A 19,049-nucleotide genomic window follows, 5' to 3' on the forward strand; every position below is an offset into this window, starting at 1 on the left:
AATGCACAGGATATCACTGTAGCACGGTATGATTTGACACTATTTTTCAAGATGCGATCCAGTACAAAATTAAACAATAAGGCAGGGGTTGGGAACCTTTTTGCCTCAAAGAGTTATAAAAGAACATTCTGTAGATGTTTTTTTTTGCCTCAAAGACAAATAAAAGCATCATACTCATTATATATAATAAACACACATACATATATATATCAGTGTCTGAAATGTATGTCAAAAAGTTACCGGACACCAGGGCAGACAACTATGAAAAGTTGCCTGCCCCATTTTTCACAACTTGAAAGCACAATAGGACGAAAAAAAACATTGTTGCAAAGTATTAAGGATTGATAATCATAATATATAACAGAAAAACACTTTAAAATTAAGTTTATGATCAATGTACTCATAACATTCATTGCATGTATATGACATCGCTGTTTTCTATCTGCCATCAGTATGTACCTGTATTTATGCTATCAATTTTGTCAGATTTTTTAAAATCTTTCTTCTGGGGCTGAGGTTTTGGCTTGATTCCTAACCACTTATCCATTTTTCTCGTGTTCTCTGTCCGTCTCCTTTGGAAAATGATATGCAAATGCGCGACCTTAGAACGCACGGGAAAGTCCGGAAGCAGGATGTTATTCGATGCAGGCTTCTGATTGGCTGCCAAGTATGCAAATTGCCAAACGAACCGAAATTCCGAAAATTCCAAACCGAACAAAGATTTCGAAATCGGAATAAAGCAAATGTTTGATTTGATATGAAAAAAAAAGGAAGCATTTTTTTTTCTTGAGACGTTTTGTAAGTTGTATGCCCGACGTTAATTATTTCAGACACTGTATGTATATATATATATATATATATATATATATATATATATATATATACATATATATTTATTTCATGTTTGGGGGGAGAACCACACCATATTTTTAAAGACAAACAACAAAACCACCAGACCCGCTCACCGCAGCAAAAGCTAATTGTTACCTACTCTGCTGAAATAAGTCTCAAGTGTATATATATATACATATATATCACATTCAAAAACAGTTTCATAATCCACATAAATACAGGAAAAAAACTGCGATTAGAGTTCAATATTTCCTATTTTTGAAAACAATAGTAAAGGTTTTTTAATGTGTATTTAAATAAATATGAGCTAAAAATGTCTTTCAGTCATCAGTTGGTCCAATTTTTTTATATGTGTACACATGGCTTGGTTAAAATAAAACTTTAAAATTAGACTATCCCTTAAACTGTAAAAACATTTGAATGACATCAGACCCCAAAAAAGCAAAGAAAACTTGAAGCGAGAATTTCAAAGGTTTTTGATCAGAAAAAGGTGTATGGAAGACCATAATTCAAATTTAATTCACATCCACAGGAACGCAATCACCATGGTGACCGTAATCGTGTGATTACGCCACCGGAAACGTCAGGCAATGAAAAGTTCTCGCAAAATTCATGCATAAGTTAAGTGTTACTGCAATAAAATGTTATTTTGCAAAGTGCCCTTGTGTTTATGAAAATCATTGCTTAGATATTGGAGGCATCACAAATGCCGGTGTTTTCCACATCATATAGTCTCTGGCAGCCTGACAGTGTGACAATTGGTACCACCGAGGCATCTCATTAACTTGTATTAAAAAAAGTATAATTATCTTTTAAAATATATATTCATGCAAATGTAATCCCAATCTCGCTTTAAAAAGATTGTTAACGCCGTGGTGTGCCTGCTTGCACCCTTTTTTTCATTTTTTTCACTTGATTTTGGTTAACTCGTTAACTGGTAGACTGGTTAGTAAGCATGTCTGTCGCTACTGCTCATTTGTTTGCTGAACAGAGGGGGAGGGAGGAAGGTGTTGGGATAGCAGAACATTGAGCATAGGAACAGATGAGTAAGCAGGAAAGTAATCCTGATGAAGGCTCATTTGAATTATATCGATGGCCCCAAAGCAGAGTATTCCTAACCCCTAATATTCAGAAGAGACTGATATGTTTTTGTTTTGCACATTTTAATTTATATTTTTCCATGTTTTTCAGAGGTCCTGTGTTGTTTCAGCCTACATTGGTTAGTGTTGAATTGTAAATGTATAAAAGTTCTTGTATCTGAAAATTTCTTTGTAGCACTGAAGAGGTAACATTTTCCATTTTATATTGTTGTGCGGTCTGTCTTTTAGGGATTCTGAGTTGCTTGACTTTAAAGTTGCTTATTATTACGGTCATCGTTTTAATGAAGTAGTGCAATATTGAGCACACACACAAACAAGGAGTTTGATTTATATGTTTCAAATGTCTAATGAATATACAAATCGTGACTTTACAAACCCCACACTCCAGGTCAGGCTAGACAACTGACTAAAAACTAAAACGTAATAAAATTGGAGTTGCAAATCCTAGTACCGAGATTCTGTGCCACTCAAATGCAAACAAGTAGTAAAGGATGCATTTACATTACAATTTACCTCACCTAGTTTTATTTTCATTGCAAACAAAGACTTTCTGGTTCTCAATGTAAACTATGCATTGTTTATAATCTGCCAGATCCATGCTGTTGATAGTGTACACAGAAGCACTTTTCGATTGTAAACCTGCCTTCGGTTACATACAGACACGCTCAGACACACACATATAGTGGACGATGCACTCAATTGTGGGGAACAACCAATATTAAACTATTGCCATTGTCTGAAACTCATGACAAAACGTTACCGGACACCAGGGAAGACAACTCTGAAAAGTTGCCAGCCCAGCCTAAAGTTGTCTGCCCCATTTTTCACAACTTCAAACACAATCAGAAAACTGCTCTTTCCACAATGCTTTTAATGTACGTTCAAGTTTTGTAGCGTCATACATTTTGTTAGTTTCTTTTCAATCTTTCTTCTTGGGCTGAGGTTTTGGCTTGATTCCTAACCACGTGTCCACTTTTCTTGTGTTCTCTGTGCGTCTACTTTGGAAAATGATATGCAAATGCACAACCTAATAACGATCGGGAAAGTCCGGAAGCACGAAGTTATTCAATTCAGGCTTCTGATTGGCTGCCGAGTATGCAAATTACCAAACGAACCGAAATTCTGAAATTTCCAAACCGAAGGATGATTTCAAAATCAGAATAACGCAAACATTTGATTTGAAGAAAAAAAAATTGGAAGATTTTTTTTTTTCCTAAAGTTGTCGGCCACCCGGGCGGAGAGGTTTTGTAAGTTGTATGCCCGACGTAAAAGATGCATGCCCGGGCGTCCGGGCAGACGTTATTTCAGACACTGCTATTGCTTAATGAATCATTATGTAATACGTTTGTGGCTATTCAGTTTAGATCCGGTTAGCAGCAATTGTGACTTAACATTTTACTTACTATTTTTTCCACAGTGTTATAGATGTAAAGCACTTCGGTTTTAATATGTTTCTGTTACAAACTTATTTGTGCATCAATATATTTAGCTACATGTTTACTCAAATGTGAAAGCAGCAAGTGCTCTAAACATGTTTATCATCACTTACAGCAAGAATAAATATGCTTCGAAACGATGACTTTTTAAAACTAACGTTAACTGGTAGTAACCCATGGCTCAAGGTGTTGTTGCTGTCTTGCACTTTTTAGACACATTTTTACATATTACCTATGCTTTTTTATTGATGTTATCTATGTTTTGAGTATTTTTACCCAATGTTACATTTATTGCACCCTGATGATCCTCGAAGGGGGATTACCACTTGTTAGGCCCCTTCTCAAGGTTTCTTATTTTCCTCATGCTGATGTTTTTGAGTTGGTCCTTGCCCGCATGTTGGTTTGAGATCAGGGGGTGGTGTAGGTGTAACCTGTTCAGTCCTATGAGACATTTTGTGATTAAGAGCTATACAATTAAATGTGATTTGACTTGAAATGGTATACTGATTAACATGTTAGTTTTGCTTTGGTTGAAATCAATTGTCCATACAGCATCGCTTTGAAAGTTGACATCCTTCTCCACAACTATAAATAGAATAGAATAATAGAATTTACTTTTATTGTCATTCTTTGTAACCATGCACAGAACGAAATGTCGATACACCTGACCGGTACAGTTTAACTGTAGAGAGCTGATGCAGCCACAGCCAAACCAACCATTTTTGACCCAACTGTGTTGTGTTGGGAGTCATTAGGTGACCAAACCCCCCAATTCCAACCCTTAATGCCGAGCACCAAGCAGGGAGGCAATGAGTACCAATGTTGTAAGTCTTAGGTATGACTCGGCCGAGGCTTGAACCAGCGACCTCTCAGTCTCGGAGCGGGCGCCCTACCATCTAGGCTACCGAACTGGTGTATAAGTAACGTTAGAGTTTCAATATGCACCCAAGTTTTGCCAAACTCAAGGAGGGGAAATATAAGACAACATGTCTGTGAATTAAAAAAAAAAAAAAACATTGTGAAGAACTGACATTATGAGGTTTACAATGAAATGGGGAACAATGCAATGGGTTGTCATTTATAGAGTAGCTCAAAATCGGAAATCCAAAACTCAACGCTTCAGTGACTCATTGTCACGACCAACATCGTGGCATCAGCTATTTATCAGCTGATCACAATAGAGTTCCTCTTGTACAATGGTGCTTTGTCATTTTTGATACAAAATGAAGAAAACTACTACCTCAGCTACAACAAGCATGAACTACTTGAGCTCAGCATTCTTCTCCCAAGCTAAGTTATAGTTGAGAAGCCAATGAAATGAAGCTGCGAAAAGCGAACAACAACATTGTTACAAAATGTATCGTTCAAATTTTTACCCGCAATTTAAGAACATTAAGTTTGCTTTTTATTTGCAATAATTTTGCTCTTTTGACTTGAGTGGATTGATAAAATATTTTGTCGATTTATTATATAGTTACGTAGAGCTGGAATATCAAATGAACCAAATTGAGGAATGTTACAGATTCCTTTATAAGCCATAAAGTAATGATATTGGGAAATACATATTTCAATCGCATAGTTTAGCTGCACTCTCATGTTCTTTCTTTAAAAAATATTTTTTTCTTTCTTTGTCTTTTCCTTACTATACTGTGTAAGCTGTAGCTTATTACAAAGCATTCTTTTTGACAAAAAACATGCCAAATGGGTGAATTGACCAAAAAACGGGAACAAAAAAATAGCTTTGATGTTGCTAATTTTATTCTGATATTAATATTGGACACCAGCAAAAAAGAGGATAGGATATGATATTATTTTGACTATAATTGTACCTTGTTTTTTGTTGTTTTCACTATAATGATCTGTTAACATTATTGTCACTGTTGGCCAATCATGTTGCCTTTTTTGATTCCAAACCCTCAAGAGCAGATCTGCTTTTGTAGGTGTGCCCAATTAAAATATCTTGAAACATAGTATCCCAAACAACCAACACTACAAAAACACAACATGTATAATCTCTGCTGATACAAGTTTGGAAACCACCGCTATCGGAGTGGAAGTGAAAATGTTCTATCAGGACATCCCTACTTTTGACACTAGCAAAGTATTTTGGGCCTTATTGAGGAACCCAGTCGACTAAGGGTTTGCAGCTTTTTGCCCTCCTCTCGCTAGGACAAGACAAACCAGTTTCTTCCCCTACTTTACTCCTTCGCTCTCTCCCATATTGACACACCCCCTGCTGAATCATTTACTCCACAACTTCCCTCCCCATCCTAAGAACCCATCCCCCGTCCGGCAGGTTTAACCTATCACCTATGCATGCGGGCCTCCCTGCTTTGCAATGACGTTACGTCCGTTTCAAACCAGATCCTTCCCTGTCCGTGTCCTTTCATGTCATCCCCTCCCTTACAATAGCTTAAGAAAACAGAAATTGTGCATCCTTCTTATACATCACAAAAACGCCCACCTAGAAAATGTGTTTAGCTAGTTACATAAAAAAAGATCTAATAACAGGCCTATTTGGGAAAAAATACGGCTAATCATGCACCACTTTTTAATCAGGCCTTTGACATTTTATTGTGCCATCTGATCCTGTTTGATCGTTTTTGCTTAAAGATGGGAAGCATCAGGTGTCCTTAAAAAAATGAAAGTTACATATTTTTGCTATTAAGTATGTGTTACCAATCCCCAACTTACTACAAAGAGCCCTTATGTTTTTTTACCCCACCACGCCTTTTGGCTTTTATCTTACTTTTAGCAAAGCTGTTTAGGATGGAACACATTAGGAAGGAGGAATAAGGGGAATGAGGGTGAGTTGTGGGGAGTGACATCGATCTTATCCACGCAGTTTTTTTTGTTTCTATTTCTTAGTGTATGACGGATTTTTCATCAATTGCTCTACATTTGCTTGAAAGATATTTTGAAAAATAACACAATAGGAAATTAAAGTACAACACTAAACTGTTAGCTATCAAGGTTACACTGGCACTTGGGTATAATTTAGCACAGGGCTATCGAGCAAATGGCCCGCGGGCCACATCAGGTCCGTTGGATGATATACTCCAGTCCGGCATAAATTGCTGAGTGTTTCAAAAAGAAGAAGTGAGTCTCTATGTAATATCGATTAAAAGTTCTGATAAAGAAAATAAATCAAATGCACTCTCCGGCCTCTAGAGGGACGTGTGGAGTCTGTAAAGCGTGATGAGTTGGTTCAGGTGTAAAACTGCATTAACTCAACTGTTAAAATAAAGCAGTTAAACAAATTTAATGCCAAAAATAAAATAAATTAAAAAAACATCCCCATTTTTTGAATAAATGTGTTTAGAAAAGATCCCTAGTCATCCGTGATTATAATATGTAGAGTATGTTACTAATGTAGGCTAAATGATAAAGCATAATTCTGAAAAACAAAGCAAAAAAATTGGAGTTGACATTCTTTTTCCGATCAGGCCTGCCTGAGAACAGAAAATCTGGATCCGGCCCCAGAGCCAAACCAAGTTTGACATCCCTGGTTTTGCAGTTTGTGGCCTCTCATCAAGTGATTGTAGAAACAGTAGAAAAAGAAAATCATTTACAGAAAAATAATACCGTAGTTTCACGACCATTGAGCACACATAAAGTCTCAAATTTTCTTCAAATGTTGCGACGCGCCCAATCATGCAAAGCGCCCTGAATGTCATGCAAGGTGGACTAGCTCGGTGGGCTTAGGGTTGGGCGCCCGCCCGAGACTGGGAGGTTACAGGTTTCGAGCCTTGGCCAAGTCAAGACTTACAATGTTTGGTGTTCAACCTTATGTTTGGATGAGGACAGGTAACGTCAAATCCAATGCATTGTTGGCGGAAGAACTCATGAATGCTAACGGCGTATCCAACAATTTGAAAGTTATTGTGCTATCAGAGGCCAAAACTTCACTTTCCCGCTATTGAATGCTTTCAGTGTTTTTGTCCGCTATGGTGTGTTGATTCCTACGCTGCGCTGATAATCATGAAAACCAAGCATCCGCAAGAGATGTGTCTTAATTCGACTCCCCTTCAAAATCTGACTCCCATCTGTGTTAACGAGCACAAAGGAGAGTCGGATTTAGGCACAACAGCAGCGGGCACAACAGAATGCACCAGCTCTCTATCGTGCAGTGTGCCTTGTGTATGTGTTGAATACAGAAATAGCACCCGCTATGCTATTATGGCATTTTAACAAGATCTTGGAAATACCGTAATAGCTGTAGGGCTGCAACAACTAATCGATAAAATCAATTCATCGATTCGTTGTATCACGTGATTTATAAGCCACTAAGTACCATATATCAATGTAAATTCTAGTGCGCACAATTCTTTTGAGACGCTGAAAGTTGTAGTACAACTTTAATCCGGCAGAAAAAAACAAGACTGATTTTGTAAAAAAGTTCTTACATTTTTTTTAGATATTTTTTTATTGAAGAATACATCATTACAAAGAAAATTGGCATGAACGTTTTGACTTTGACTGTGCCTGACTGTTTCATAATGAAACAAACTTGACACTTTTCAAGGTAACAGAAGTACAGAGAGGGCAGCACGGCGGCGCAGTGGTTAGCGCATGTGCGGCACAGTTCATGTCTTGGGAACCTCCTGCGTGGGTTCAAATCCAGCTCCAGACTTCCTGTGCGGAGTTTGTATGTTTATTCCCGTGCTTGCGTGGGTTTCCTCCGGGCACTCCGGTTTCGTCCCACATTCCAAAGACATGCATTTCAGGTGAATTGTCCGGTCCGAATTGTCCCTAGGTGTGAATGAGCGAGTGAGGTGTCTGTCCCTGTGTGTCCTGCGATTGGCTGGCACCCACTGCCCGATGATTGCTGGGATGAGCTCCAGCACCCCCGCGACCCTACTGAGGACAAGCAGTGTAGCTAATGAGATGAGATGAGAAGTACAGAGACAAAAAAAGTAAATAAAATAGAGTAAAAATAAATTATTAATAATAACGACATGTCAAGTCAAGTCATTTTTATTTGTATAGACCTAAATCACAAAGAGTCTTAAAGGGGTGCACAGGTTATTGCAAACCACAGACTATTATTACAGACTATTATTACACCATCCCCTGGTCTAAAACCTACATGAGAGCAGGGAAAAACATAAAAACCTCAACATGAGGAAAATGAAGAAACCTTGAGAAGGGACCGGACATGTGGTAATCCCCCTTCCAGGATGACCAGGCTGCAATGGATGTTGCAATAACAAATAATACACAGATATGTGTATTAGACATGTTTAATTTTACAAAAGGGGCAGAATCGTAAACATATTGCATATCATTTTAATTTTGGGAATGTTTATCATGTTCAATGATTAACCCCCAAAACTAATTTGTTGACAACATTTTGAAAAGTGGGCTTACATTTTTGATTTTTTTTTTGCGGATAAAAGAAAAGTTGCTACCCATAAAATAGAAAATTAATATGATCTTTGGATAATGTGCTAGGAAAAGAGTATCTTACATATTTACAGTTTTATAGCATATATTTGAATGTATTTTGTTTATTGTCAAGTTAATTGACGAAAACTTGGATTTCTCTATTGTTTAACATTATAGAATATTCAACTGTTTTGAGCACTATTTTTATATCCAGCCAAAACATCAATATTTGAATGAAGAGGAAGAAATTAAAAATAGCTTTAAAATATCCGATTCATCAAAAAAATAATACAAATCACATATCCCAGCATTGGTGCATGCATTGGTGCATGCAACCAAAGATGATGGGGAAAAAAAGGGATTTCATAACAATAATTGACCTTATTTTTTCGGAAGGAGATATCCATTAAATGCTGGTGCTTGATTCCAGCTTGCCTTGTAACTCAGTATCAATACTGCTAGCTGCCTAAAGGTATCCACAACTATCCAAAATGTTATCATCAGGTGGCTCTTTGCCAACTTACCAGTTCAATGCACATTTACTTTGAGCAATCCAGTCTCCACGTTGCATTTATCACGATACAAATCCCTCAAAAGGCATCATTTTTGTGCTCTTGCATCCTTTTACCTACGGACCAGTTTTGTTTTAATTTTCCATCGGTCTCGTCTGTCAACATGCACGTGCGCTACAGAAGCTGCACAACACAAGCCAAAGTCGCTTCTCCAAGTAAAAAAGTTCACAATTCAAGAGAACTCGTTTAAATTAGATTGTTGTCTATGAATACTCCAGAAATGTGTTTAGTGGTTTTGTAATTAAAGACAACAATTTGCTAAGTGAATTACATTTACTAGCATGTGGGTTATTGACGACTTAAAACCACAAAATCGTTTTTGAGAGATTGTCCGCTTACCGTATTTCATTTACGAGCAAATGGCAACATTGCTTTTGAACTTATCTTCTACAAAGACAATATTAAACGGATTGCTGTATTTGTTTTACTTTGGGTTGTCTTTTTTTTTTTTTTAAAACTTTGGCTTAAATTTGTCCATCAAATGCTTTTTTAAATACTTTATTTTAAAGATCCGCAGGAAAAATGTTAGACCTTAAACTGGCAACCTGTGAATGCATGTGAATATTGTAAATTAAAAAAACAGCAGTTTTTAAAAGGAAAATGAGTAGACAATGTCACAAAAAGGGGGGTGTTTGCCCTCTGCTAGTTTATGACTTTGCCAAACCCTTGAGTAAAGGTGGCACGGGCGAGTGAGTCACTCCTTGTCATCTTAAGAACATCCTAATCAAATGTTTTCAATCTCTATTGAGGAAAGTTAAAATTAACAATGACCAACAAAATTCTTGACCCAGTGATGTTGTCAACGACCTGAGACATAGCATAATAAGTTGATGGCAAGTGTAACTATGCTCTTGAGACTTGTCAGGTCAAATAATACTTTGTCTTGCAGATTCAAAAAAGGACTGGGTGACTATCTTTACATTCCAATTACACTTGACTGCCCAGAAATTGTCATGTGCTCGAGGGATGGCAGCCCATTGTAAGCTAGGCGAAAAACAAACAAAGAAAACACATGACACTCAGGGCAATGACATGACAAAATAGCTGGGGATTGTACGAAGGTCCTGTCAATATATTCACTACAAAACCTGGGAAAATCAATGAAGTTATCACTTAATATAAAGGTAAACGTGACATACTATATCGAAACTGCAGTAAGGTAATAATTAAAACACAGTATGCGAATAAAGACATGAAAAATACCATGATACATTCACAGAGGTACAAAAACTGTCATTCAATATTGCCATTTTCCAGCCAGTCTATCCTGGAAACCAAACTTATGGCTGCACCAGCAGGTTTTAATGTCGGCTTCTCTCAGTATGGAGCTAAAGTGAAGACAACTACCAAACAGACAGTGAAATCGGCCAAATTGTAAAGACTAAGAGTAGATGTTACTCCTTTTCGCACATGTCCTTTGTATTTTGAAGTGATGGGGTTGCCATTGCTAGCAAAAGAAAGTACCTAGCCAGCTTTCTTCTGATAAAATGTGCAAATACCTCCCAGTCTAATTGGTGACTTTTAGTCAGGATAGAAAAACAAGTAAAAACGTAGCAAAGGACCCAAATGAATTAATGTTATGCGACATTGGCAAGTGACATCATAAGACAAGCATCTGTGCCTTTAATTGAAGACGTTGCCACGAAAGAAATGTAATGTGTATAACATGCATTTTTTTAATGAAAATCTGTACAAAGCTTTATTATTCCAATGTTTTGTCAGGCCTTGATTAAATCATTTGTTCACAGCTTAAACTATGAGCACAAAGCCAACATAAAATGTATTTACTGTCCTCCAAAGTAAGATTAATCATGATGTACACCAAAGTGTTGTTTCCTCGTCATGCTTTTTTACATTTATTTATGTCTTTCAGGACAACTTTCCGTTTTCTCCATTCTCTAAAATTCGTCTCTGGTACCGTGAACAAAAATAGTGTGGTAATAAGATAAAATTGAATGTCATTTCAAAAGCAATCTATTCTTGTAGTCTCGTGGATGGAATTCAGCACACTGATCATTGCAACCGGGGTTCAATTCCCATTGCAGCCAACATTTTGTGATTGTGGTCAGCTGTATTCTTCTACTGATCAATCCTTGCACAAATACGGTAATATCCTACCGCATAACGTGTAGAACATCTTCGAGTTCTTTTTAGGTTAAAACAAAATGCGCGTTTTACACAAATACATATGGTAAGTAAAACATTTTAATTGAAGGATCTTTTTCAACCTTAAACCAGGCCGGGGCAATATTCTTAAAAATATTATATTCTTATTATTGTCAATTGTAATAAATGTTACAATTAAAATTTCCCTTTTCCGCTACAGATTGCATTTCACACATATGCACGACAGTAGCTAGGCCCTCGTTAGTTTCTGTAGCTCAGGGGTCGGGAACCTTTTTGACTCAAAGAGCCATAAAAGCAAAATATATCAATTTTATTTTGGGAAAGAGCCACACCATATATTATGAGACAAATTTACTAAATTGCTAAACCCGCGCCCCAGACAAAAGCTTAGTCTTCAGCACATTTATTTTTGATGATTTGATAAAAATTATGAAAAGAGAATAATGCCAGAGCCCCTGTCCCAAATTCAACAAACAGACCACTTTAAACTTGTCTCTTTCATGCAATTACTCAAGATCGGTTAAACTCCTTTTGACCCTTTTTTTCATACATATTGGTTTCAAAACCAGATGTAAGCAGTTATTTTGTAAAAACGTCACAACATTCTGCAAACAGGGAGCCTGATGTTCTTATCTATGGCGCAGACGGCGTAGGGCGAGAGATGGAAGGGAGTTCTTGCACTTTTTGCATAGCTCCACCCATCCCTCCCACTCACCCAATCAAAAAACTTTAAGTTCTCTTCTGGTGTTTTGGCGGATTTACAGTTTGTTCTGTGGATTCATCATAAGGTATCTGAACACTGAAGACAGATAATATAGTGATGTTTTATATAACGGATTATTTAGCGTTGTACAGCCAGAACAAGTTTTTTTTTTTTTGTGACACCTTGACTGTAAATTGTAGTGAAAAACGTGCCCTATATATATACTGCAAAGTACTGCCACTCTGTTAACTTTGGTTTGGCTCTGCGTGTATCTGAACAGGATTAGTAGCTCATGTTTTGGACGAGATGGAGAAAATTTGCATGCAATCAAATTTGTTTCTGAGCCACAGGTACTCATAGAAAGAGCCATATATGGCTCACGAGCCATAGGTTCCCGACCCCTGCTGTAGCTTCTTCCCTTCCATCTTCTGCTAGTGCAGCATGGCTAGTTGACTACAGGACGGATAGTTTATTGCAGGCATGGATTAAGAACATGGTTGCACTGAGTATTTCGTTAATATTAGCGGTTAGAGCCGAAGACGATTGCATTACCACCCAGATTCTCCAACCTGTGAAATTAGCAACCAGCAGCGAGAGTGATCCTTTTACCGATTAGGATCACTGACTTGGTTGCTTTTATCAGCCAGCAATTAGCAGTGTTTAGTAAATAAGAAGATCATAACATCACACAAATCAGGTTTACTCAAATGTATTGATATGTCAGCAAAATGGTTTATCCTTCAAATCTGAAATTCAGTTGAGAGCCCATCAAGTTAAGTGCAGGGTTTCTTCCAGTGACTTATCAGCCAGGACACTCTACCAGATAACCACAATCCCTTATTTCATCCTTAAACAGTGGGTTATAAGCCATCCCAATGAGTAGAGAAAAGGTTTCTGTATAAGTCTTTCAAAGTCTGACAACCGGCCCCAACTTCCTGTTGACCGTTTTTTTTGCCCAGGGCAAATTACATTCCCGTTCTTTTCCTACTTTGACCACTAGTCTTAGAACGCTGAAAAAAAGAAAACACTGAAATGTTTTCATCCTCTGTATGTATGGAATGTTTGAATTACGATTTGTTCTACATGACTTTTTTCTATCCTACACCTATATTGCAGGCTTGTTTACTGATCAATACGGATCATTTGCTGTTATGATTCTTTTGTCAACTAAATGTTGTGAAGTATGCTTTAATTAACCTGTAAGTTTAAATAAGTTAGAACTAGCGTTTTCATCGGTCTGTCGTGCACAACTGCATGTTGAGTGTGCCCATTTTTTTCCCGTTTCTGCAACTTGTTCATGTGTGAGGACAGGGAGGTTCAGAGAATAAATAACTTGCCAGTTCGACAGAGAAGAAATTTCCAGTTACAACTAATACAGAATTAATGTCAATTTGAGGACTTATCATATAAATTGGGGTTTATGGAATGGTTTAAGATTTGGGCCAAAAAACCCAATTGATTCTGAAACAGTGATTTTGGCCCGGACCATTCTTAATACAAATCTCCTGGCTCTGATCAAGCTATCCCTTTCTAATGGGTATATGAACAGTAAAACATTGGAGAGTTCCATAACAATATGAGCAGGAGGAACGTTCTAAATGCAGTATTGGATAATAACAATATTTTAAAAATTAATCTAGAAGAAGAACAAAAAAACATAAGTACAATTCACCATATTATCTGAGAGGAAAAATAAGGATGTTTCATGTTTAATATTATTTCAAAAAACACCTTAATTGTTTTGAAATTTCAGTCTAATTTTTACCTAATGTCTATAAAAAGGGTGATGGTTCAAAGATTCATTTTTGTGTAGGAGCGTCATTGCCTGGACCTGGTTGAGTTACCATAAATGTATCTTCTTTGAAAGATAGTTTGTTTGTTAAATGTCATCACATTCACAATGAATTGTGGATAATGACCTTGGGGCTGAGTCAGAATTGTGGCAAACACATGCATAGGGACACCGGTGAAATCGCATTTAAATTTTGCATTTTGAAAAACTGGGACACCTTACACCCACGACATGCTCACACATCCATTACTAGATCCTTATAACGGAGGAGCATAGACATGAAAGTCAGGTTTAACAATCAACTGAACTTGAAGTTGCATACCACTAATGATCCCTGGATCGTGATTTCAGGCATCTATCGTAGAATTTGCAACATTTGCAAAGAGGTAATATTTCAATTTAGAGGAAATGTAGGTATATTTAATACAGAATTCTTTTTTAGGCCTGTATGATACCAATTCATGAATAGTCATTGATAACGATAGCCTTGGTACTCAATTGCTTTCAGTCTGCAAAAAAAGGACTCCTTTAAAAAATACGTCTGAATCCCAACAAATAGTTTTGCTAAAAGGGACAGTGTGTAATATTGACCATTAGATGTCGCTGTATTGTGTGGTGCTAAAAAGCACAGGGAAGATTACAAAATACGGACACTCCAAGTGACCAAACAGAACCATTTTTTTTTCTCATTTTTATCCTGAGCCTTTCACAAAGTTCTTTTTTTTAGGTCCAGTTAGCAGCAAGATGGCAGACAATCATGTCAGTTCCCTCTAGGTGTTATCTATAATAAATTCAAATAAATATTGTCTTTTTTATTGAATGTTTTAAGTACCACTAAGAGGAGCTAAATTATACACATTGTCACTTTTATATCGCTCCTGGTCGTAAATGGGCATTAGAAGGCAGGTTTTCGCTATGATAAGCAACCGTTTTATAGATTTATGGCTTAAGTGTATTGTGATGGCCAAACCTTGCATGATAAGATTAGCTTTAATTTAGTGTTCTCTCAGTTTTTACCCCAACTTTCCACTCAAAGTTCTTAAATGGACAGTGTATATTATTTAGTACCTCAAAGTGGTAAAAAAAACATTATTTGATTTAAGCAAAATATATAGAAATTTAAATAATAGTTCTTGTATTTTACTTATCATAAGAACATACATTTTAAAATACTCATAGGTCAAGAATTGTGCATGTATTTCACATAACATGAGCCTCAATGAGTGGGAGCTGACCTTGTCCGTCACCTTGCTACTACAGGTACCCAAAAACCTAAAAAAGGCAGGGCTAAAAAAAAGGGGATGAAAAATTGTGGTGTTTGGTCACTTGTCTCTGTAGGGTGTATTTTTCCTTGTGCTTTTTTAGCACTCGTTTTTGGCTGCATAACACAATGCAGATACATATAGTGGTCAAATAATTGACCACTAAAGAAAGCTGGTCTCGTCAACAATACAGACACATGGTATTTTGCTAATCACCAACCCTTACTATTTCTCAATAGCCAGTCCAGGGCAGTGGTTTCCAACCAGAAATGGAAATCAAGGGCTTAGGGTTGGTCCAACTATAGTCATTGGTATGGGCCAAAGTGCATTTTTTAAGTGATAACATTATGCATACTACCTGTATGTTTGACAGGTATGTAGTATTAAAATTCTCTTTCACAATAGAGCAATAAAACTGCTAATTAGGTAGTACTCAAAACCGGTCTGTAAAGACTCTGGAGGGTGGTTTCATGAATGAGGTTAAAGTTGGAGGGTGACTTTTCCTAACTATAGCGAGAAAACATGAAACAGAAACAGAAAATGAAAGATGCACCTTCCAGGCCGATACTGGTATGTTTTTCTTCTAAGGCCAGTGATGTCAGCCGAAGTCGCTCTACAGCTCTATTGGTAACCTTTTTGACTCAAAAATCAAAGAATATTTCGATTTTTCTTTTTTCTTTTGAGAGCCATACCATATATTTTAAGACAAAACTCAACAAAACCACAAAACGTGCTCTTCAGACAAAGGGGGCGGCAGTCCGAAGTCAAAGTCAAAAGTTTAAACGTAGTACGGTTGTGAAACCGCAAGGCACTGCATTTTTTTCAAGTTTTTGTAGTGAATGATGGAGTTTTGGCCAACCACAATAGTTACTGTTCGAGTTTTAAAAGCGCCGACCAATCAGAGGCAAGTTTTAATAATAGCATAAGCCAATAAACACGATAAAGTTTGCAAGCACCACACTATGCCACAACCACCGTGTGAGCTCATTGAGTGTCATGGCGGACTCCGTAAACATAGTCCCAGAGTCAACAAACGAGAAGGAAACAAAGCTTGCACCAAAAAAAGGGTGGTACATCACTTGTTTAGACCTCTTTTGGTTTTGACGAAGCGGAAATGGAACAGAAGAAAATGCCCGTTGCAGAATTTACTTTCGCATAGTCGCTAGGTCCAGAGGAAACAAGTCATTTGTAACAGCACCTTAAAAATTATCACGGCATGTAAAAAGGATTACAAGTAAAAGACAAAGAAGGTGCATCTACAAAAGGACTGAGAGGTAAACAAACCTCCATCAAAGCAGCATTTTCGCCCTTCACGCCGTACGAAAAAAGTTGGCAAAGGCACAAAAAAATAAGCAATGCTGTGACTCTAGCTAAAAAGGTCTAATAGTGTCCAACACCAAAACTGCATTATTGATGAGAGGTAACGCTTTTTATTTATGCAAGTTAATAAGTGAAATGTTACAATAGGAGTAATAATTAGTTGTAGCAGTATTGTTAATAAGTTAGCAGGAATGGTGGGTTTGAAATAATACTTGAATACATTTCTTGCACTGATGAACATGCTGCAGTAGCACATGATACAATTTATATTAGTACACTAATTGCAGACAGGTCATGTTTACAGCCTTAAAAGTATGTGGATTATTTTAGTGCGCAATGTTTAGTTTGGTTAGGATTTTTATGAAAAATCATAACTTTTGATAGAAGTGACCTAGATTTCTTTTGTCATACTCAGAAATGTATAGTGTGCCAAATTAAATAATCGAGTCGGTCCTCAGGGCGTATGTTTGACAAAGCTTCTCTAAAAAGGGGAGAGCATTTGCATACCTGTCAACCTGTACGTTTTTGCCGTACAAAGTACGTTTATTATGCATTTTAAGACGTGTACGACGTACAAGAAAATCTGTACGGAAAAATGCAAATTTGTCAATTATGGGTACTATACAGTATACACCGACTATCACGAAACAAGTTTGCCGCTATCTCGGTATCGTTTTGCGGTTTGATGCTACTGTGCGCATGCGTCTGCAGCCTTGGATTTCATGTGGTAGTTATGTAGTGAAAGGAAGTCCGTCTCTTTTTAGAGAACCGGCTTTTTCTGCTCAACTCAATACAGAGAGACAGCTCTCAAACGGCTCACTTGCTTCGATGCATTATATTACGAATTATTATGTTGTATAAAGAAGTTAAGAAAAAAAGGAAGTATAAAAGGAGAAAATGAAAAAAGACAGGTTTGTGGTTATCCCTTTAATCAGTATGTTACCAACAATAATTTAATGCAGAATATGAATTAATAATTTGAATAACAAAATGTATTATTCTACTTGATTATATCTGCATGCAGGGCAGCACAGCGGAGCAGTGGTTAGCGCGTGTGCGGCACAGGTCTAAGGTCTTGGGAACCTCCTGTGAGGGTTCAAATCCAGCAACCGGACTTACTGTGCGGAGTTTGTATGTTCTCCCTGTGCTTGAGTGGGTTTCCTCCGGGCACTCCGGTTACCTCCCACCTTCCAAAGACATGCATTTCAGGTGAATTGGCCGGTCCAAATTGTCCCTAGGTGTGACTGTGCGAGTAAGTTGTCTGTCCCTATGTGCCCTGCGATTGGCTGGCAACCAGTTCAGGGTGTCCCCTGCCCACTGCCCGAAGATAGCTGGGATGGGCTCCAGCACCCCCGTGACCTTACTGAGGCTAAACGGTGCAACTAATGAGATGAGATATTTGCATGTATTTTATCCTTCTATGGTGAACGTCCAAGCTACTTAATTTTTGAACCTTTTTTATAATAAACCTCATTCATGTCGAGCAACTCAGTATCTCACAACAAAATGTTAATTAACAATATATATGATATAACGAAACACATGTACAATATAACATGTTAAACGACATAAATAAACACGTTTGAAAAAAATATGGTGTAAGATTATTTTGTATTTTGTAAGAGAAAATACAACATTTTGTAAGGGCATGGAGCGCTGGAGGTTGACAGTTATGCATTTAGTTTGCATTTATTGTATTAAAAAAACATATATTTTGATAGAAACTACCTGGAAACCGCTTCTGAAATTTAAGGCGGGCCTGAGTTGATTAACCAAAGGATGATCCGGATCCTATGTTATGTAAATATTGCTTGGATAGTACTCGAAACCGGTCTGTATAGACTCTGGAGCCTGGTTTCGTAAACCAGGTAAAAGTTGGAGGGTGACTTTGCGTAACTATAGCAATTAACGCAGCACAAAATGAACAATACACCTGCCAGGCCGATACTATTTTGTTTATTTGTTTGTTTTCTTTCTTCTGAAAACGGTGATGTCAGCCGGGCTCTCTCTACAGAGACAGCTGCTGCTTACCTGAAGTTCGTCGGCGTCATTGCGGCTGCCTCGGTCCAATTCTCCGATGTAATATTGTTCCAGCCACCTCCGGGCGTTTTCCGAGTGTCGATGCGGGGGTCCCTCCAGCTCCGCGCTCACATCTTTACCCGCCCGACCGAGTATTAGTGCTTCCCCTCCCGGGTGCATCCGCAAAAAGGAGGTCACGTCGTAGACCCGCGACCCGAGGAGCAGCCAACATGAGTCCTTCGTATTGTGACGGGTGACCTCCCTCTCCGTGAAGAACCGGGGAGATGTGGAAGGAGACATGATGTTCACGAAGATGGAGGAAACACCTGTATCGAAGAGGGAGTAAAAGTTCCGGGAGAACGAAGAGAAAGAATTTTTTTTAAAAAAGGACCTCCACGCTTAAACGAGGCCTTTCTGTTTGGGGAGTTCAACTTGACAGTTAACACCCAAACGCACCAAGACACGAAGTACACTCAGG

General features: G+C 37.7%; 1 protein-coding gene across 1 annotated transcript in view; it reads right to left on the reverse strand.

The window, feature by feature from the left end:
• Window positions 1-19,041, reverse strand: part of fa2h (fatty acid 2-hydroxylase) — a 66,549-nt gene extending 47,508 nt beyond the window's left edge. The window contains exon 1 of the mRNA XM_088339791.1: window positions 18,584-19,041. Within this exon, the coding sequence (XP_088195917.1) occupies window positions 18,584-18,871 (288 nt within the window). The 5' untranslated portion in view covers window positions 18,872-19,041. The remainder of the gene's footprint in view (window positions 1-18,583) is intronic.
• Between the last annotated feature and the right edge of the window lie 8 nt (window positions 19,042-19,049).

This window comes from Urocampus carinirostris, chromosome 7 (assembly GCF_059441175.1).
Source record: "Urocampus carinirostris isolate Australia breed hairy pipefish chromosome 7, RoL_Ucar_1.0, whole genome shotgun sequence".
Taxonomy (NCBI): Eukaryota; Metazoa; Chordata; class Actinopteri; order Syngnathiformes; family Syngnathidae; genus Urocampus; species Urocampus carinirostris.